We start from the raw sequence: 20508 nt of genomic DNA on the forward strand, positions 1-20508 counted from the left end.
AAGTCTGGATTTATGGATAAAACACACCATCTACCCTGATGCTGCCTTCTCTTGCTCCCTCTCACCCTCACCTAACTTCACCTCCTCCATTCCTCTCTCTCTTCCACCTGCTTGCCTTAACCTCTCTCTTTTCCTAGTGGCAGGTCCCTGGCTCTGGTCTCACCACTTTGTCACTGCTCCAGATCCTCCCCGACCTATTCTGGGGAAATCACCTTACCTTTCTGAGCGTCAGTTTCCTTATGCAGGTGACAGTGAGACCCACCTCGGAGAGCCATCCTGTGAGGAGTGGGTGAGGTCACTCAGGTGGGAGAAGCTCTGTGAGCCAGGTATACGTGTGCACACGCAGAGTGGACTCTGTCTGCACACCTGGGTCCCCACATGCGTTGGCTGGCTCTGGTCAGCCTCCCAGTCTTCATTCCCATCTCACCCTCCCGTCTCAGGCAAGCCAGGTGTCTCTGCCTCCACATAAATGCCCTTCCCAGGAGGCCTCCCCAGCCCACATCTTGGCACCACTTACACCTGTGCCCCTGCCCCTCAGAGTGGGGTGTGTCCTCCCTTCCTAGGAGCTCCCCCAGGCCAAGGCAGCTCCTCCCCAGGGGAAAGGCCAAGTCAGGTTGCTGTATTTGTTTTTCTTTGCTATAGCCTCAGGCTATGAAAACTTTTCCACCTGTGGGCGGAAGATATCTAGTAACGAATACAGTAAGTTCTCACTTAAGTTGCTGAGAGATTCTTGGAAACTGCAACTTTAAGAGAAAACCAATTTTACCTTAGGCTAATTGATATAAATGAATAGAATTCCTGTGATATATTTCTGGTGACAAAAACATCACCAGACTTCTAAAGATCAAACACTTCTAATATTAAACACTGAAATGAATGTGAGCTATATATACATTTAAGAAAAACTAAGAAAAACAAGATAATTAGGCCAGGTGCACTGACTTAAGCCTATAATCCCAGCACTTTGGGAGGCCCAGGAGGGAAGATCAACTGAGGTCAGGAGTTCAAGACCGGCCTGGCCATCTTGGTGAAACCTCATCTCTACTAAAAATACAGAAGTTAACTGGGTGTGGTGGCAGGCACCTGTAATCCCAGCTACTCAGGAGGCTGAGGCACAAGAATCACTAGAACCCGGGAGGTGGAGATTGCAGTGAGCTGAGATCGTGCCACTGCACTCCAGCCTGGGCGACAGAGCAAGACACCATCTCAAAAAAAAAAAAAAAAAAAGAAAGAAAGGAGAAAGAGAGAAAGAGAGAAAGAAAGACAGAAAGGAAGGAAGGAAGGAAGGAAGAAAAGAAAGAAAGAAAGAAAGAAAAGAAGGAAGGAAGGAAGGAAGAAAAGAAAGAAAGAAAGAAAGAAAAGAAAGAAAGAAAGAGAAAGAAAGAAAGAAAGAAAGAAAGAAAGAAAGAAAGAAAGAAAGAAAGAAAGAAAGAAAGAAAGAAAGAAAGAAAGAAAGAAAGAGAAAGAAAGGAAGGAAGGAAGAAAGAAAGAAAGGAAAGAGAAAGAAAGAAAGGAAAGAGAAAGAAAGAAAGGCAGGTAAGGTAATTATTTACCCAATTATTCCAGTTCAGGGTCGTGGGTGGCTGGAGCCCATTCTGGCAGCTCAGGACGCCAGGTGGGAACCGACACTGGACAGGTCACGGTGCTCACACACCCATACTCACTCGCACTGGGACCATGCAGACTCGCCAATGAGCCTAGCATGCACAGCTTTGGGATGTGGGACAAAGCCCACGCAGATGTGGGGAGAATGCAAACACCACGCAGACAGTGGCCCCTGCAGGAATCGAATTTTTTTCTTACCAATGTCATGACGAAAAGACATGGAACGAAATGACGTTATTCAAGGACCTGCTGTATGTGAATACTGGCTAACTCAATGAGCACTTACTATGTTCCGGGGGTGATCACAGGCCCTACCCATGTACTAACTCATTTAATGCTCACAACCATCCTAGGAGGTAGGTTCTGTTCCCCAGTGTACAGATGTGGAAACAGGCCAGTGAACAGAGAAATCACCTGCCCCAGGCCACCCAGCCGGTAAGCCCCACACTCTCGTCCACAACACTGCCCATGGTTGCTGGTGGATTTCCTGCTCTTGTTCACCCAGCTCAGCGCTTGGCACAGTGAGAAGCTCTGTAAGTGTTTGTTGAGTGAACGAATGCTGCCCATTGTCCTGCACCTGCAGAGCTGTTTTCCCTGCTATTGAAGGGGCATGACTGGAGGCAGAGGCCACAGAGGTGACCACACCAGGGCAACCTGTAGTACCAGCGCCTGGTTCCAGCCAGGGAGCATCTGAGAACTGTGTCCTTCCACTCCTGAGTCCAGCACTTCCCAGGTCAGGTCAGCACTTTAACTCCTTAGGAAGTCTGTGTTTATTTTATTTTATTCATTTTAATTTTTTAAAGGTTTTAGAAATAGAGAAAGGGTCTCACTTCGTTGCCCAGGCTGGTCTCGAAGTTCTGGGCTCAAGCCATCGTCCACCTCTACCTTCCAAAGTGCTGGGATTACAAGCCTGAGCCACCACACTCAGCCCTGTGTTTCTTTTTCTTTCTTCCCTTCCTCCCTTCCTCCCTTCCTTCTTTCCTTCCCTTCCTCTCCCCTTCCTTCCCTCCTTCCTTCCTCCCTCTCTCCCTCCCTCCCTTCTTGTCTCCCTTTCCCTCTCTCTCTCTCCCCTTCCTTCCCGTCCTTCCCGCCCTCCCTTTCTTCCTTTCTTTCTTTCTTTTTTTTGTTTTTGAGATAGAGTCTCACTCTGTCGCCCAGGCTGGAGTGCAGTGGTGAGATCTCGGCTCACTGCAACCTCCGCCTCCTGGATTCAAGCAATTCTCCTGCCTCAGCTTCCCGAGTAGCTGGGACTACAGGTGTGCGCCACTATGCCTAGCTAATTTTTGTATTTTTAGTAGACACAGGGTTTCACCATGTTGGTTGGCCAGGATGGTCTTGATCTCTTGACCTCGTGTCCTCCCCCAAAGTACTGGGATTACAGGTGTGAGCCACTGCGCTCAGCCTTCTTTTCTTTCTCTCTCTCTCCTCTCTTCTCTCTTCTCTCTCTCTCTCTCCCTTTCTTTCTTTCTTCTCACTGGAGTCTTGTTCTGTCGCCCAGGCTGGAATGCAGTGGTGTAATCTCTGCAACCTCCGCCTCCCGGGTTCAAGTGATTCTCCTGCCTCAGCCTGCTGAGTAACTGGGCCCACAGGCACACACCACCACGCCTGGCTAATTTTTGTATTTTTTGTGAAGACGGGGTTTCGTCATGTTGGCCAGGCTAGTTTCCAATTCCTGACCTCAGGTGATCCGCCCACCTTGGCCTCCCAAAGTGCTAGGATTACAGGCATGAGCCACCGCGCCCGGCCACTAAGTCCTCTTATTTCTATCTCAAGCCCAAGTTATCAGGAACTCACTGAGTTCTCCCATCTATGGAGGAAAGAGATCCATCTCATGGTTCTGCCACCTGAACACCCTGGGACAGCTGCCCAGGGGTCTGGGCTGTAGTCTAATCTGGTCAGTCTTCTTTCCTCCACTCGGATTTTTCTCAAATAACGTCCCTTTCTCCCCAGGCTAATCCATTTTCCTGAATTCTTCTGATTCTCTTCCACACCTTGTTCCCCTCTACCCCCAAGTCTTTCTTCTCCCCTTTTCAGCTACCCATTTATTTCCATATTCATTGTAAATACAGTTATTCGAAGTCTTTTCCAGATTGTTCTATTATCTCAAGTTTCGGGAACAGAAATTCTCCTATTGTGATGTATGCTGTCTGTCTGTTGCTCATGGTGACTCAGTTCCTGATGCATTTGATACTTTCTGATTGTGAGCTAAAGTCGGATTTTTTTTTTTTTTTCTCATGGTGGCTCAAGTGGCCTGAGTTGTGAAGGCTCCCTCCAGACACGATTTTTCCTTTGTCACTGTACTCCAGGCCAATTTAAGAATTCCTGTTTTTGTGGTGATAGTCGTTACTGTGGTAAAATATAGAACATAAAATTTACCATCTTACCCATGTTTAAGTGTCCAGTTCAGTGGTATTAAGTATGAATATTCAAAGTGTTGTCACCATCACCACCATCCATCAACAGAACTTGTTCCTCTTCTGAAACCAAAGCTCTACACCCACTAAACACTAACTCCCCATTCTCTCCTTCCTCCAGCCCCTGGCAATCACCGTTCTATTTTCTGTCTCTATAAATTTGCCTACTCTAGGTACTGCATGTAAGTGGGATCATGTAAGATTTGTTCTTTCCTGTCTGGCTTAGTTCACTTAGCCTAATGTCTTCAAAGTTCATCCATGTTGTAATATGTGTCAGAATTTCCTTCCTTTTTAAGATAAAATAATAGTCCATTGTATATGTGATCGTACATTTTGTGTATACTACTCCATTCATTCATTGATGAACATTTGGGTTGTTTCCGCCTTTTGGCTATTGTGACTAATGCTACTATCAACACTGGTGTAGAAATGTATTTGTTTGAGTCTCTGCTTTTTTTTTTTTTTTTTTAGACGGAGTTTCGCTCTTGTTGCCCAGGCTGAAGTGCAATGGTACAATCTCGGCTCACCACAACCTCCGCCTGCTGGGTTCAAGCGACTCTCCTGCCTCAGCCTCCCGAGTAGCTGGGATTACAGGCATGCGTCACCACGCCCAGCTAATTTTGTGTTTTTAGTAAATCCATGTTGATCAGGCTGGTCTCGAACTCCCAACCTCAGGCGATCCGCCCGCCTCGGGTTCCCAAAATGCTGGGATTACAGGCGTGAGCCACCGCGCCTGGTTGAGTCTTTTGGGTATATACCCAGAAGTGAAATTTCTACCTCATATAGTAATTCTGTGTTTAATTTTTTGAGACACCATCACACTGTCTTCCACAGTGGCTGCACCTTTTATATTCCCAGAAGCAATGTACGAGGGTTTCAATTTCTCCATATCCTTGTCAACACTTGCTATTTTCTGTTTTGTTTTGTTTCTTAATAATAGCCATCCTAATGAGTGTGAAGTGGTATTTCACTGTGGTTTGATTTGCATTTCCCTAATGGTAAGTGATGTTGATCATCTTTTCATGTGCTAATTGGCCACTTGTATATCTTCTTTGGAGAAATGTCTTTCAACAATGAATAACTGCATGAATAATTGAAAAAGTAAACAGTGAATTTTCAAGTCCTTTGCCTATTTAATCAATTTTTTTTTTTCTTGAGACAGGCTCTCCCGCTATTGCCCAGGATGGAGTGCAGTGGTGGGATCTCGGCTCTCTGCAGACTTGACCTCCTGGTCCAAAGCAATTTTCCCACCTCAGCCTCCCTAGTAGCTGGGACTACAGGTGCATGCCACCATGCCCAGCTGATTTTTGTATTTTTTGTAGAGATGAGGTTTCACCTTGTTGCCCAGGCTGATCTTGAACTCCTGGTCTCAAGCGATCGGCCCGCCTCAGCCTCCCAAACTGCTGGGATTACAAAGTGCTGAGCCACTGAATCAACTTCAAATTGTTTTTGTTGTTGTTGTTTTAAAATATATTTTATATTTTAAAAATATATCCTATATATTGGCCAGGTGTGGTGGTTCACGCCTATAATCCCAGCACTTTGGGAGGCCGAGGTGGGCAGATCACTTGAGGTCAGGAGTTCAAGACCAGCCTTGCCAACATGGCAAAACCCTGTCTCTACTAAAAATACAAAACTTAGCCAGGTGTGGTGGCGCACATCTGCAGTCTCAGCTACTTGGAAGGCTGAGGTGGGAGAACCACTTGAACCCGGGAGGCAGAGGTTGCAGTAGCCAAGATCGCGTGACTGCACTCCAACCTGGGTGACAGAGCGAGACCCTGTCTCAAAAACAACAACAAAAAACAAAATATATGTCCTAGATATTAATCCCTTATCAGATACATGATTTGCAAATATTTTTTCCCATTTCTTGGGAAATTGTGTCCTTTTTTTTTTTTTTTTTTTTTTGACTCTGTCATCCAGGCTGGAATGCAGTAGCTGGATCTCGGCTCACTGCAACCTCTGCCTCCCAGGTTCAAGCAATTCTCCTGCCTCAGCCTCCCGAGTAGCTGGGCTTACAGGCGCCCGCCACCACACCCAGCTAATTTTTGTATACTTAGTAGAGATGGGGTTTCCCCATGTTGGCCCAGCTGGTCTCGAACTCTTGACCTCAAGTGATTCACCCACCTTGGCCTCTCGAAGTGCTGGGATTACAGGCGTGAGCCACCACGCTTGGCCCCCGAAAGTTCTTAATTTTAATGAAGTCCAGTTTATTTTTTGTTTTCTATACTTTTGGTGTCATATCCAAGAAATCCTTGCCACCTCCAATGCCAGGAAGTCCCTCTTATATTTTCTTCTAAGAGTTTTGTAGTTTTAGCTTTTATGTTTCTGTCTTTAATCCATTTTGGAGTTAATTTTTTAATATACTTAAGGTAAAGATTCTACTTCATTATTTTGCATGTGGAAGTCCAGTTTTCTAAGTCTTCTTGAAAAGACTTGCCTTTCCCTCACTGAATGGTCTTGGGACCCTTGTCTAAAATCATTTGACCATATGTGTAAGAGTTTATTTCTGGGCTATTCTATTCCATTAGTCTAAATGTCTGTCTTTATACTAATACCACACTATTTTAATTATTGTAGATTTGTGGTTACATATTAAAATCAGAAACTGTAAGACTTCCAATTTTGTTCTTTTTCAAGATTGTTTTGACTATTTGGGGTCCTTTGAGATTCCATATAAATTTTAGGATGGATTTTTCTGTTTCTATAAAAATATTATGATTTGCATTTCAATAGGGATTGCATTGAATCTGTAGATTGCATCAGGCAACATTGACACCTTAGCAATATCAAGTCTTCTAATCCATGAATATAGGATGTCTTTCCATTTATTTGTGTCTTCTTTCACTTTGGCAACATTTTGTGATTTTCAGTGTACAAGTCTTTTGCTTCCTTGGTTAAGTTTATTGCTAAGGGCCAGGCGCAGCGGCTTACACCTGTAATCCCAGCACTTTGGGAGGCCGAGGCAGACGGATCACGAGGTCAAGAGATCAAGACCATCTGGCCAACATGGTGAAACCCCGTCTCTACTAAAAATACAAAAATTAGCTGGGCATATTGGCAGGCACCTGTAGTCCCAGCTACTCAGGAGGCTGAAGCAGGAGAATCACCTGAACCCGGAAGGTGGAGGTTGCAGTGAGCCGAGATTGCGCCACTGCACTCCAGCCTGGGCAACACAGCCAGACCCCGTCTCAAAAAAAAAAAAGTTTATTGGTAATACTTTTATTCTTTTTCATTGCTTTTATAAATGAAATTGTTTTCTTAGTTTCCTTTTTGGATTTTTCATTATTAGTGTATAGAAACAACTAATTTCTATGTGTTAATTTTGTATCCTGCAACTTTGCTGACTTTATTAATTCTAATAAGTGTGTGTGTGTGTTTGTGTGTGTGTGTGTAATCCATCTTGGTTTTATTTTTACTTTTACTTGGAGACTCAGGCAGGGACAGGTTTTCTTGTCATCTTCCAAAGCCAGTGGGTAGGCTTTTTCTAGGTCCCTATTCATTGAGGAAGCAGGCTTCAAGGATCCCAGCTATCTTCAAGAGTACTGGTTTCAGCTTCCTGCTTCATGAAGGCCAAGGCCTAAGTCATGGCCCCTGCAAGGTCAAGGTCATTATAATGCCAGCACCTGGCTGCTAAGCCTATTTCCCTTCCAATACCCTCCCCTCAGAGCTCCTGGTGCATCAGCTCGTTCAACCTCCTGCTTTTCTGCTCTCTCTTGATTTAAGAAACAGACACATTATATTTCTACGTATTCAGAGCACAGGAGTCCCAGCATCCCACTTCCAAATGAGCATGTCAAGCACCTGCATTCAGAGAGGACACGTGGAAGCCAAAATTTTGCCATAGTGAAAGGCCTTATTCCTGAATACAGGTAGAGTGGGGAAGACCTTGGCCCCTTCCCACACAGGCAAGAGTGTTGCCTCCCCATGCGGCTGGTAGCCTGCTAAGGCCCAAGCCACATGGGTGGGTTGTCTACTGTTACTGAGGGCCTACTCTGTGCCATATACCATACTAGGTGCTTTACATACATTATATGTCATTGAATCTTCCCTCCAGTCCTATGAGGTAGGTACTATTATTGTCACTGATTCACTTGAGAAAGCTGCCAAAACACAGATAACAAGGGGCAGAACCAGGATTCTGATTCAGGTTGGCTCAGCCTTTTATCAAATACATGTGGTCTTCCTCTGTCCTTTCAAAAGCCTATAGCTTCCTCATCTTGTCCACTCCTCTGCGGGTAGGGTCTGTGGTTTCCTTTCTCTTATCTATCCTCAACACACAGTGGGTGTGACCTGGGTGCAACCAGTCACAGCTCTGCAGAGGTTACTATGATTTTGCCCCTGAAGGATCTGTCCACAACTTAGGAACTCTAACAGCTTTTGGCCTGAGCCCCCGTTACCGAGAGAAAGGAGCTTTTTGCCAAGGACTCCAAGGGGAGTGCACTTGATGCTGGTCGGGACCCAAGGCACCCAGCCCTCCCTGAGACATTGTGTGAGTCGGGCTGGGCCTCAGACACAGCCCCCACTGCCCCACCCCAGCCAGGGTGGTGCTTGTGTGGGAAGGACTTTAAATCCAGCTGCCAGACCCCTGCACGGGAGAAGGAGAGACGGCTGGCCACCATGCACGGCTCCTGCAGTTTCCTGATGCTTCTGCTGCCGCTGCTGCTACTGCTGGTGGCCACCACAGGCCCCGCTGGAGCCCTCACAGATGAGGAGAAACGTCTGATGCTGGAGCTGCACAACCTTTACCGGGCCCAGGTATCCCCACCGGCCTCAGACATGCTGCACATGGTAAGTGTGGCCACAGCGCTTGCTGGCTGGGATAGAAGGGGTGCTGGCCAGGGTCTGTCACCAGGCCCTCTTACCCTGCTCCACATGCTGAAGCTATTTCAGAATTCTCCTTTCTCTGGTCAGTGACAGAGTCCCTGAGTCCCTGACATTATGTTACATTACTTTTAATGGCAAAAACCACAATTACTTTTGCACCCGCCTAATAAAATTCACAGGCCCCTATAAGCAACCTCATAATACAGATGAGGAAAGTGAGGCTCAGAGGGACTTGCTGGGGTCACACAGCTGGTAGAGTCAGACCCAAAACCCTGGCTTCCCACTCCAATGACCTTTCCCCAGCACTTCCTCAAATGCATGTGCCCTCGGTGGGGGAACCCGGGAAGTTCTTAACACCTTTGTGAAAACGGTCTTTCATATGCCTGCCAAGAAGAGGACAAGAGGAAGCAGGGCAGCAGGATGGGCATGGGCACCTGGGGTAGGATGCAGGTGCTAAGGAGGTAGGTGACAGCAGGATCCAGAAGCAGAGAGGGCTCTGGATCACACAGTCCGAATTCTGTCTTGGTCGCCTACAAAACCTGTGTGATTCGAGGCGAGTCCTTTAACCTTGCTGATCCCAAGTCTCATCTGTAAAAGTCTGTCAGAATTAGAGCTACATATATACCAGTGTGGACTGAATCTCACAGATATCATACTGAATGGGGAGAAAATAAAATCTCTAAAAAATACACAGTAGGGTCTCTTTACATGAAGTCTGAAGACATGTAAAAATACTATTTATGTCCGGTGAAACACGCAGATGTAGTAAACATACATGTACATGCACACAGGAGACAGAGCCAGATTTAGGGCTGGTTACTTCTCTTAGGAAGAGCTATTTATGGCAGGGTGAGAGGCGGGCTGTCTATATGCAGGATTAAAGGAGATAAAGTGAGAAATTCACCGCCTTCCTGCCCTCCCTGAGGGCTGAACTAGCCTGTCCCCTCCACCCACCCTCAGATGGCTGGGGAGGTTGCTGGGCAGTGTTTAGGGATCAGGGACCCCTGGAGCTGGTGCCTGAGAGAACAGATGCACCTTGGGGAACACAACAGTGAGCCTGGGGCCCAAACCTAAGTTCTAACCTCAGCCCCATGTGATCTGACTGAATTAACTCTGGGTGGACCCCTTTCCCTTCAAAGGCCTCTGTTTCCGGATGGAAACATGGGGCTGGCGATCCCTGCCCTGGGCGTCAGACAGGATGACATGTGAGAAAGATCTAGGAAGAGCTCTGCACACACACCCAGCACTGCCGTTCACAGCTGTGTCAGCCTGGGCATCCAGGAAAGGTAGACAACAAACCAGGAGTCGCAGACGCAGCTCTGTCAACAGCGCGCTGATTGAGGCCTGTGACTCATGGTTGGGCTTCAGTTTCCCCACCTGTAGATCCCTGATGCCTACAGTCTTGCTGGCTGAGATGGGGGCCACACAGGCTGGGAGCCGCTTCTCAGACAGAGGAGCACCTTGGAGCGGGCCAACATTCTGGGAGGCAGTTGGGATACTGAGGGGATATGCTGCTGCCTAATGGGGAGTGTTTTGAGGAGGAGGAGATGAGGCTGGGGCTGGGATGCCAGGAAACATTCAGGACAAGACTCAGGTTCAACCTCAGTAGTGGCGAGGGCAGGGACTCTGCAGCCAAATGGCCTGAGTTCAAATCTTGCCTTTGTTACTTATTAGCTTTGTGACCTTGGCCAAGTTAAACTCTCGGTGCCTCGGTCTCCTCATCTGTAAAATGGGGATGATAACAGTGGAATAATTCCCTTGTAGCTATGGTAGTTGTAGGGTTAAATGAGTGAATATGTGTAAAGCACTCAGAAGAATGCCTGGCACACAGTAAGTGCTCAATAAGTGTCTGATTAACACAAAAGAGGGAATGGATCCAGGGTGAGCCAGGTGGGGGTTATCATGAACGCTTCCCTCTCAGCCTCCAGGTCTAATCAGTACCAGTTTTGGCCCCCTGAAGGTTCAATTGTCCTTGAAATCTAACCCTTCCCCCACCCCCTTCTCTTTTTGGCACAACCCTGGTTCAGGGTTCTTTCATTCTTGAACCCAAGGACTCTTAGGATAGCTCCTACCTGTTCCCCAGCTTCTGGCCTCTGCTGTCAGAATGAATAATCCAACACATGGGCCTGACCCTGCTCAAAATCCTTCAGTGGCTCCCACAGCTCCCTACTGCCTCAGGATAAAGCTCCGGCTCCTGAGAAGGCTCTGTGTGTTCTGGCCCCTGCCTATCGCTCCATCCTCCTCTCCCGCTTGCCCTTTATTCTTCTGTAACCTGAACAGCTTGTCTTTTCCCAGCCAAAATGTTTCCCAGCTTCATGCCTTTGCTGATGTGTGCCTTCTGATTAGGACGCCTCTTCCCCCAGCTGGCTAATGCCTCATCTTTTAACACTTAGCTTGGTGTCTCCCTCTCCACCTTTGGCTGGGCTAGATGGCCCTCTTTGGTGCCCCTATAGTACTTGTTGCACATCTGTCATTTACCATGTGGTGGCCCAAATGATTTTTCTGTCAATGGAAGCTTGGGCTTCTTGGTTCCTGCTGTTGTCCCAGGGCTGACACAATGCCCAGGACTGTTGAATGAATGAATGAACGAGTGAATGAATGAATGAATGAATGGGCTTGCTTCTAGATGGTGACCATGTGGCCAATGTGGGTGGATGCTGAGAGTCTTACAACTCCACAGGGGGCTCTGGATGACTGACTGAGAATCCTTAAGACCAAACCAATGACGCTAATGGTGGGGCTCCAGGTATTTTGTCAGAATGGAAATTACAGGCAGACTCTGTAGGGGGAGACTGCTTTAAGCAGGGCCCTGTCTCAGTCATCAATAGTTGACAAGTATCTGTTGAGCACCTACTATGTGCTAGTACTGCACCAGACACTGGAGATCCATCCATACCCTATCCTGACGGCACTTACAGTCCAGCCTGGCACCTCACAGGTCATCTCAGACACCCTGACCCTGGTCGCCAGCACCCTGCCCCTTTCCCACTCCCAATCTCCCACTGTTGCCAGAGTTGAGAGAATCTCAGGGACCAGTGATTCAGGACAAAAATGTCCAGAGAGGGAAAGATACTCACCCAAGGTCACAGCTGTGGAGCCATCCCAGCCAGGTGCACCCATCCCCATGCCAGGCAGCGGCTCCTGAAAGCCTTGAGCGGGTGGGGAGTGGGTGTGGCCACACAGACACCTCCCCTCAGGGTCACCCAAGCTCTTGGCGCTTTATGGGCTGTCTGGCTCCCACAGCTGGCTGGGCCCCCATTGGGTGGAGCAAAAGCTGCCTCCAGGCCATGGATTTCCAGGAGAAGCCAAGGACAGCATTTAATGGGATCCAGGCTTCCCCTCCTCAATCCTTTGGGTTGGATGCCTTGTTAATCCCTCTTCCCACCCACACTCGGCCTGCCTCTCAGCCAGGGACACAATCTCAAAGGCCCTGAACCTAAAATTTCCCCTCCCACCATCTCACCTGAGGTCCCCACTGGAGAACACTGTCACTGGGGTTGACGGTGGGTTACCAAGGCTCTGAAAGTAGGCCCCTTGGTGAGAGGCCTGTGACATTCAGTGTCACCTACAGACACTTAATTTTCTTGGAGAAAGGGGGTTGCCATTGACAAGGGTTGGGAGCAGTTAGGAACAGCACTGGGGAGGGAGCCTGCAGAGGGTAAAGGCATGGGGGCTGGGTGTCCCAAGGGGAGGGTGGGGGCTTAGAGGGAGAGGAAGGTGCCAGCCCTCAAGTCAGGTTCCTGGTTGAGTGGGGGTGAAATGGGCTGAATAAACAACCCAGCCCCTCAACATGGATCTCACCAGACATCCTGTGCTCTTCAGAGAAGTTCAAGGAGGCCTGGGAGGTAGGCAGGGGCATGTGTGGCCACTTTTTTCACATGAGGCTTTTTATGTGACACTGTCACCAACACCACCTCATCCACTCTTCTCAGCCCTCTGAGGGTGCAGAAAGGTTAGACAATCCGTGCAGTCACACAGCTGGTGAACGGTCCAGCTCCACGGCCTGGGGTGGCGTCCTCCCCCTCCCCACAGAAGCCCACCCAGAGCAGAGACCTGTTCCAGGCCATGCCCAAGAGTCACCTCGCTAAGGAGGTGCCGGAAGGATTTCCCCACGACTTCCTCGACCTTTTGCTTGGTCCCCACAGCATCTGTGGGCATCCTCACCTCCCTTCTCTCACCTGCCCTGCAGAGATGGGACGAGGAGCTGGCCGCCTTCGCCAAGGCCTACGCACGGCAGTGCGTGTGGGGCCACAACAAGGACCGCGGGCGGCGCGGAGAGAATCTGTTCGCCATCACCGACGAGGGCCTGGACGTGCCGCTGGCCATGGAGGAGTGGCACCACGAGCGCGAGCACTACAACCTCAGCGCCGCTACCTGCAGCCCGGGCCAGATGTGCGGCCACTACACGCAGGTGTGGGCCCGGCGGGCGGGGCAGGGCGGAGCCTTGCGGCGTGGGGGTGGGGCCACGTGCTCCGTGGGCGGGGCCACCCCTGCCTTCACCCTTCCTAAGCGTCCTCGCTACAAGAGGCGGGCCTCACTCCAAGTCCCCTCAGATACTTTGCAAATCTTGTCTTCTCACTACAGCTAATACGCTGTCTAAGCCTCTGACGGAGTCGGCTTCTCTACAGTCTTTTGAAAACCTAGGCCGCTAGGCCAGGCGCGGTAGCTCACGCTTGTAATCCCAGCAATTTGGGAGGCCGAGCCGGGAGGATTGCTTGAGGCCAGGAGTTGGAGACCAGCCTGGGCAACATGGCGAGATCCCTGTCCCTACAAAAAAATACAAAAAAACTTTGCTGGGCGCGGTGGCGCGCACCAGCTACTCTGGAGGCTGAGGTGGAAGGATCACTTCAGCCCGGGAGACTGAGGCTGCAGTGAGTCGTGAGGGCGCCCCTACACTCCAGCCAGGGCAACAGAGGGAGGCCCTGTCTCAAAAAAAATAAAATAAATAAAAAGGGGTGGGGGCGGTGGGACATGTTAGGTGTCACAGAGCCAGTTTTATGGATCGTGGTTATTGACCTAGGCAATACTGTACGGTGCTCCAAGTGGTCCTGCCCCTCTTCCCCCAGATAGTGCAGGGCTGTTTGCCCCAGCAGCAGATAGTCCCTTAACTTCTCTCTGTGGCTCCTTCGCATTTATTATGGTGTCTAATTTGCTACTTGTCATCTGCCAGGGACTAATAAAGCAAATAGACAATTTTGTCTAGTTTTTCTTTTGCATTTAACAATTATGCATAATGATGAACAGCAAATTGTGGCTGAATGAAGGCTTCAGGGAGATTTCTGATAGAATTTTCTGCTCCCCAGTCACACTTTGCTCCTGTCTGGATTCTCACTGCATTTTGAAAGTTTGGGCTTGCAGATAAGATGTATGTGTGTGTGTGTGTGTGTGTGTGTGTGTGTGTGTGTGTGTGTGTAGGTGAATTAACATTAGTGTAACTGAATTATTTTTTCTCCTCCCAGTGCTTATGTGTTGTACAAATAGTAACATGACAAACAATTAAAAGAAAAGAAACCAACCATCTTCCCACCCACATTCACCAATTCCATTTCTTTTTTATGGTATTTTTAGTCTTCATCTTTTTTTTTGTTTAGTCTTCATCTTTAGGGAGGAAATCCCAGCAGCACCCACCCAGGTCAGAAAGTTGTGAGGGCCCAGCACCCTTCCTGGCCCTTTCCCTCTGGATCCTGCCCCCCCTCCCTCTCCCTCCACCCTCACCCACTTGCTTGTGCAGGGATTGTTATCAGGACCCAGCAGGGAGTAAGTCAGCGCAGCTCCACCCCAGCTTTCTCTGGGGCTGAGGGTGAATGTACTCTGGAGTTGTTTCTGCCCAGAAGGTGTTCAACACCGGGGAGACCTTCAGCTGATTTCAGCAGAGATTCCTGGGCAGATTGGGCCTAGAACCAGCAAGGAAAGGCTGCTGGTCTCACCCCATGGCAGCACACAAATGTTGTTGGATTTTTTGTTTTATAAAGACAGAAGTCATTCTAGCAGCTAAGAGACCCACACTGAGAAACAACCAGAACAGGTCCTGCTTACCTGTGATTTGGGGGAAGTTCCACTTTCAAAATGGCTCCTCCTGCTCCCCATCTTGGACTTTCCTTGTTGCTGAGGTCTAAAATTCTACTATTTGAGATTCTTTCCTTTGCATATACCCTTCATTTAAAATGCAAGGGCCTCTAGGAAGAGCCCACAGAAAAAATTAATGAGGGTATATCACAGTCCTGGAGCTGAGGGAAGGTTTTGAGAGGAAAAGAGGCCTGGCAAAGTGGTATGTGTGGTTAGCAGAGGAGAGTAGACTGTTAGGGACAAACTCCCCCATCCCTCCCCCTGATCAGAGTTTTGTCCTGAACCTGCATGGCTTTGGGAACGTGAATGTCACAGGCTATAGGGTGCCTCTTCTCCCCACCCCTGTAAGGAGGGTGTAGTGGGATGCCAGGAAGGCACCATGCCACCTCGCATGGGGCTGAGCTGCTAGATATGCCCTCCTTCAGGTGGTTTGGGCCAAGACAGAGAGGATCGGCTGCGGTTCCCACTTCTGTGAGAAGCTCCAGGGTGTTGAGGAAACCAACATCGAATTACTGGTGTGCAACTATGAGCCCCCGTGAGTGCTGGGGGGAACCCTGGAGATGGAGGGGGGAAGACACAGGCAGAGCCAGGGGGAGGGCAGAGTTGGCCACAGCCTGAGGGAGTGGGAGAAGAGGGGTCAGTCTGCAGCTATACCATCCAGGGAGCTGTGAAGGCACCGATGGTGGTCTGCTCTCATCGGCCAGAGAGGGCCAGGAGGAGCCCAAGATCGCCTAGCAAGTCAGTGGCTGGCAGTCAGGAGACCCAAGGGCACGTCCAGAGTAGATGTGTGTATAGGAGTTGGGGAGAGGGTTGGGAGAGGTCGACCCCCTCCCCTCAGCATCCTCCTGACCTCCTGTAGGGGGAACGTGAAGGGGAAACGGCCCTACCAGGAGGGGACTCCGTGCTCCCAATGTCCCTCTGGCTATCGCTGCAAGAACTCCCTCTGTGGTGAGTCCACGGGTGGATGGGTAGCGGCGGGGAGTGTGGAAGGGATGCGATGCAGACTGGATGGTCTAAGAGCCTCCCTGGACTGAGCGGGACGTGGGCAGGGGAGGGGCCGGGCGGGATGCGACCACCGGGGGTCCCTGGCGGCTCCCTTAGCCCTCCACACGCAGCCACTTTGGCGCCCTGTCGTTCCAAGTGGCCGGATTTCAACCCTTCAAAGGGAGGATGTTAGAAAGTCTGGCGGCTTCGGGGGGCCCGCGTGAGGTGGACGTGGCCAATCGTTAGGGTCTTGAGGAGCGGGCGGGGCCAGGCCGGGGGGCATGGTCAGGTAACTGGCTTCAAGAGGGCGGGGCCGGCCTTGCCGGAGCCGTGTGAGGGACCGGGATCCCGCTGGAGAAGTGCCCTGAAAAAGGGCAAGTACGAATGTAGAGAGACTTGGACCAGGAGGTGGAGAGAGGAGCAACTGTGTCAATCACCAGAAGTAGCGTTTCTTTTCTTTTCTTTTCTATTTTTTTTTTCTTTTTGACAGAGTTTTGCGCTTGTTGCCCAGACTGGAGTGCAATGGCTCGATCTCTGCTCACCTGCAACCTCTGCCTCCCGGGTTCAAGCAATTCTCCTGCCTCAGCCTCCCAAGTAGCTGGGATTACAGGCGCCCGCCACCACACCCGGCTAATTTTGTACTTTTAGTAGAGATGGGGTTTCTCCATATTGGTCAGGCTGGTCTCAAACTCCTGACCTCAGGTGATCCGCCTGCCTCAGCCTCCCAAAGTACTGGGATTACAGGCGTGAGCCACCGCGCCCGGCTTGTAACTTTTATTTTCAATGAGGGGCATATCCGCTGGAGAAGTGTGTGTGTTTGTGTGTCCTAGTAGGACATTTGATCGGGTCGCTTGGTTTGCGGTGCGGTGAGAGATGTGAGGTCCTGCTTGCAGCACTCAGGCCAGTTCTCCTCTGTCTTATCAGAACCCATCGGAAGCCCGGAAGACGCCCAGGATTTGCCTTACCTGGTAACTGAGGCCCCATCCTTCCTGGCAACTGAAGCCTCAGACTCTAGGAAAATGGGTACTCCTTCCCTAGCAACGGGGATTCCGGCTTTCTTGGTAACAGAGGTCTCAGGTTCCCTGGCAACCAAGGCTCTGCCTGCTGTGGAAACCCAGGCCCCAACTTCCTTAGCAACAAAAGACCCGCCCTCCATGGCAACAGAGGCTCCACCTTCTGTAACAACTGAGGTGCCTTCCATTTTGGCAGCCCACAGCCTGCCCTCCTTGGATGAGAAGCCAGTTACCTTCCCGGAATTGACCCATGTTCCTATCCCAAAATCAGCAGACAAAGTGACAGACAAAACAAAAGTGCCCTTCAGGAGCCCAGAGAACTCTCTGGACCCCAAGATGTCCCTGACAGGGGCAAGGGAGCTCCTACCCCATGCCCAGGAGGAGGCTGAGGCTGAGGCTGAGGCTGAGGCTGAGGGAGAGGCTGAGGCTGAGTTGCCTCCTTCCAGTGAGGTCTTGGCCTCAGTTTTTCCAGCCCAGGACAAGCCAGGTGAGCTGCAGGCCACACTGGACCACACGGGGCACACCTCCTCCAAGTCCCTGCCCAATTTCCCCAATACCTCTGCCACCGCTAATGCCACGGGTGGGCGTGCCCTGGCTCTGCAGTCGTCCTTGCCAGGTAAGGCCCGTGGCATCAGTCCCACTCCCCTCCTGGCTCTGGAATGGCAGTGTCCTGCCCCAGCGGTAGGTGGTATGAGCACGGTGGGGCATGCGCCCTGTGAGTAGGAGCTTCCGCCCTGGCTGCTGCCCCACCTCCTTGCATGGTGGGGTGGGTGGGACGGCAGGCACAGCCGTCTCTAGGCTGAGGCAAAGCCTCTTTCTTCCCACAGGTGCAGAGGGCCCTGACAAGCCTAGCGTCGTGTCAGGGCTGAACCCAGGCCCTGGTCATGTGTGGGGCCCTCTCCTGGGACTACTGCTCCTGCTTCCCCTGATGTTGGCTGGAATCTTCTGAAGGGGATACCACTCAAAGGCAAGGCCTGGTGCGGGGGGCCCTGGCCTCATGTCCACCTAGATTGTCTTCCTCCAAGTAAGTGGCCACAGCTTCCTGGGCAGGTCCTGCTCTGTGGCCCAGCAGCCCCCCTTCACCCCAACTTCTGGCCAGATTCCAGGCTAGCACTCTTATCCTCCTGGGAGGCGTCTACAGGGGCAGCCCCTGGCACTGCCCCAGAAGTGCCTTGGATCTGGGTAGGCCCATCCCTCAGCTGGCTGCAGACTGTTCTGAGTGGTATTCACACGTACCCACTCTCAGGTTGTCCTGTGGCTATTAGCTTCTCTCCTAGACAGAGGATCTCAGGCTTCCCAGGAACCCTTGGGCCCCTTCCAGTCCCCTGGCCTCTTCCTTGAGCCATCTGAGTCCAGGACTGTTCCCCAGAAGTGCCTCTTGCCTTCTCAGGGTGAAGAGGTCAGCTGTCCTCCTGTCATCTTCCCCACCCTGTCCCCAGCCCCTAAACAAGATGCTTCTTGGTTAAGGCCCTCTGGAAGGGAAAGGCTACGGGGCATGTGCCTCATCACACCATCCAGGAGGCACAAGGCCTGGCTGACTGCGAGCGCACGGGGCCGCCTGAGGACTGCACACCGGGCCCACACCTCTCCTGCCCCTCCCTCCTGAGTCCTGGGGGTGGGAGGATTTGAGGGAGCTCACTGCCTACCTGGCCTGGGGCTGTCTTGCCCACACGGTATGAGTGCTCTCCCTGAGTGCCTGTGTAGCTGGGGACGGGGATTGAAAGGGGCAGATGAAGGACAAGCCCCACTGGAGTGGGGTTCTGTGGGTGGGGAGGCAGGGACAAGGGAAGGAAAGCAACTCCTGACTCTCCAATAAAAACCAGTCCAACCTGTGGCAACTGTTCCTTCTCTTTCACATCCCCCTCCTCTAAAACACTCCATTTAGTGTCTCCTCTTTGGGATGCACCCTTCTTTTCCTTCCTATAACTCTCCCCTCCCCCTAATCACAGGCGGCCGCCAGGAAGGGGAAGAGCCAAAGGAAGGCCAAGGGTGCTGGACTGACTCTCCCAGCTTCAGGAGTCACCAGCGGGGCCTAGACGGGTTTGGAGCCTGGGATCAAAGCATGGCATGCGGCCTCTTCACAAGGGTGCTGCTGCCCAGGCCTGTCTGGGACACAAGGTCAGAAATGTACGTCAGGCAAGGCTCTGCCAGCCACAGGTGCTTGGAAGAGTCCTAAGAAAGGGATCTGGAGTCCCAGACCCTCCCCAGGGGAGCACAGGAGGACTGTCCAGAGGTGCTGAGGATCAGAAAGGCACACATATGTTGGGGTAGCAGTGGTGGGTGACTGAGGGTGGCTTGGATGGTAGGGAGGGGCAGGGCAAGTCTCCAGACCACCACTGGAGGGTGAGCATTCAAACAGGACACCACCCAAGTCAGGGCAGGGCTGGGAACCAACCTGTAACCAAGGAGGACACTTCCCTCTTTTACTTTTTTTTTTTTTTTTTTTTGAGATAGAGTTTTGCTCTGTCACCCAGGCTAGGGTGAAGTAGCGCGATCTCGGCTCACTGCAACCGCCGCCCCCCCAGGTTCAAGTGATTCTCCTGCCTCAGCCTCCCAAGTAGCTGGGATTATAGGCGCCCGCCAACACACCTGGCTAATTTTTGTATTTTTAGTAGAGACAGAGTTTGGTCAACAGCTGGTCTTGAACTCCTGACCTCAGGTGATCCACCCACCTCAGCTTCCCAAAGTGCTAGGATTACAGGCGTGAGCCACCACACCTAGCCTACTTAGTATGTTTTTTCCAGCTCTATTCAGATATAACTCATAACATAAAATTCACCCATTTAAAGTATGCAACTCAATGGTTTTTACTATATTCACAAGGTTGTGTAACCATCACAATTTTAGAACATTTTCATCACCCCCCCCCAAAAAAACCCATACCCATTAGCAGTCACTCCCTATTTCCCTCCAACCTCCCCAGCCCCCATCAACCACTAATCTATCTACATGGATTTGTCTGTTCTTAACATCCCATATAAATTCTTGACATATCATATATGTTATGGTCTTTTGTAACTGCTTCTTTCACTTACCATATAAATACATATAATTTGTTTTAGACCAGGTCTTGCTCTGACACCCAGGATTATAGCTCACTGCAGCCTCCAACTCCTGGGCTCAAGTGATTTCTCCCATCTCAGCCTCTTGAGCAGCTGCCACCATGTCCAGCTAATTTTTAAATTTTTTGTAGAGACAAGTTCTCACTATGTTGCCCAGGCTGGTCTTGAACTCCTGGCTTCAAGCAATCCTCCCAAAGGACTGAGATTATGGTTGTGAGTCGCTGCTCTCAGCCAACATACTTTCAAGGTTCATCTATGTCGTAGCATGAATCGGAACTTCTTCATTTTTATTGCCAAGTCATATTCCATTCTACGGAATATTTGTTACATTCTATAGAACATTTCCATTTTATTTATCTGTCATCGGACACTCAGGCTGTTTCCACTCCTGAGCTACTATGAATAATGCTACTCTAAGCATTCATGTACCAGCTTTTGTGTGAATGTAAGTTTCCAATTATCTTGGGTATATACCTAGGGGTATAGATAAGGAAGTCCCCAAAGGCCTGTCAGAGGCCTTTTAGCTTTGCCCATTGG

At 50.4% G+C, this 20508-nt stretch overlaps 1 protein-coding gene across 2 annotated transcripts; it reads left to right on the plus strand.

Moving 5' to 3' along the window:
• Window positions 1-2201: 2201 nt before the first annotated feature.
• PI16 (peptidase inhibitor 16) lies at window positions 2202-18747 on the plus strand. Of its 2 annotated transcripts, none has more exons than XM_011986610.1 (9): window positions 2202-2343; window positions 8559-8810; window positions 13036-13257; window positions 15338-15447; window positions 15772-15860; window positions 16821-17299; window positions 17330-17525; window positions 17737-17876; window positions 18300-18747. In XM_011986610.1, the coding sequence occupies exons 2-8, from the start codon at window positions 8640-8642 to the stop codon at window positions 17856-17858; spliced, it is 1389 nt and encodes a 462-aa protein (XP_011842000.1). In that variant the 5' UTR covers window positions 2202-2343; window positions 8559-8639; the 3' UTR covers window positions 17859-17876; window positions 18300-18747. The 2 variants fall into 2 exon arrangements, with proteins under 2 accessions (XP_011842000.1, XP_011841999.1); XM_011986609.1 differs by adding an exon at window positions 4960-5017 and having other exon boundaries at window positions 2304-2343; window positions 16821-17525; window positions 17737-17886.
• The last annotated feature ends 1761 nt before the right edge of the window (window positions 18748-20508 follow it).

The sequence above is a fragment of the Mandrillus leucophaeus genome, unplaced genomic scaffold, assembly GCF_000951045.1.
Source record: "Mandrillus leucophaeus isolate KB7577 unplaced genomic scaffold, Mleu.le_1.0 Scaffold3, whole genome shotgun sequence".
Taxonomy (NCBI): domain Eukaryota; kingdom Metazoa; phylum Chordata; class Mammalia; order Primates; family Cercopithecidae; genus Mandrillus; species Mandrillus leucophaeus.

What these genes read in the sequence shown, in the direction of transcription:
- PI16 (XM_011986609.1), top strand. An exon ending in CCTCAGACATGCTGCACATG is followed by an intron (nt 8,811 to 13,035) that starts GTAAGTGTGGCC and finishes CCTGCCCTGCAG; the next exon opens with AGATGGGACGAGGAGCTGGC. An exon ending in TCTGCAGTCGTCCTTGCCAG is followed by an intron (nt 17,526 to 17,736) that starts GTAAGGCCCGTG and finishes TTCTTCCCACAG; the next exon opens with GTGCAGAGGGCCCTGACAAG.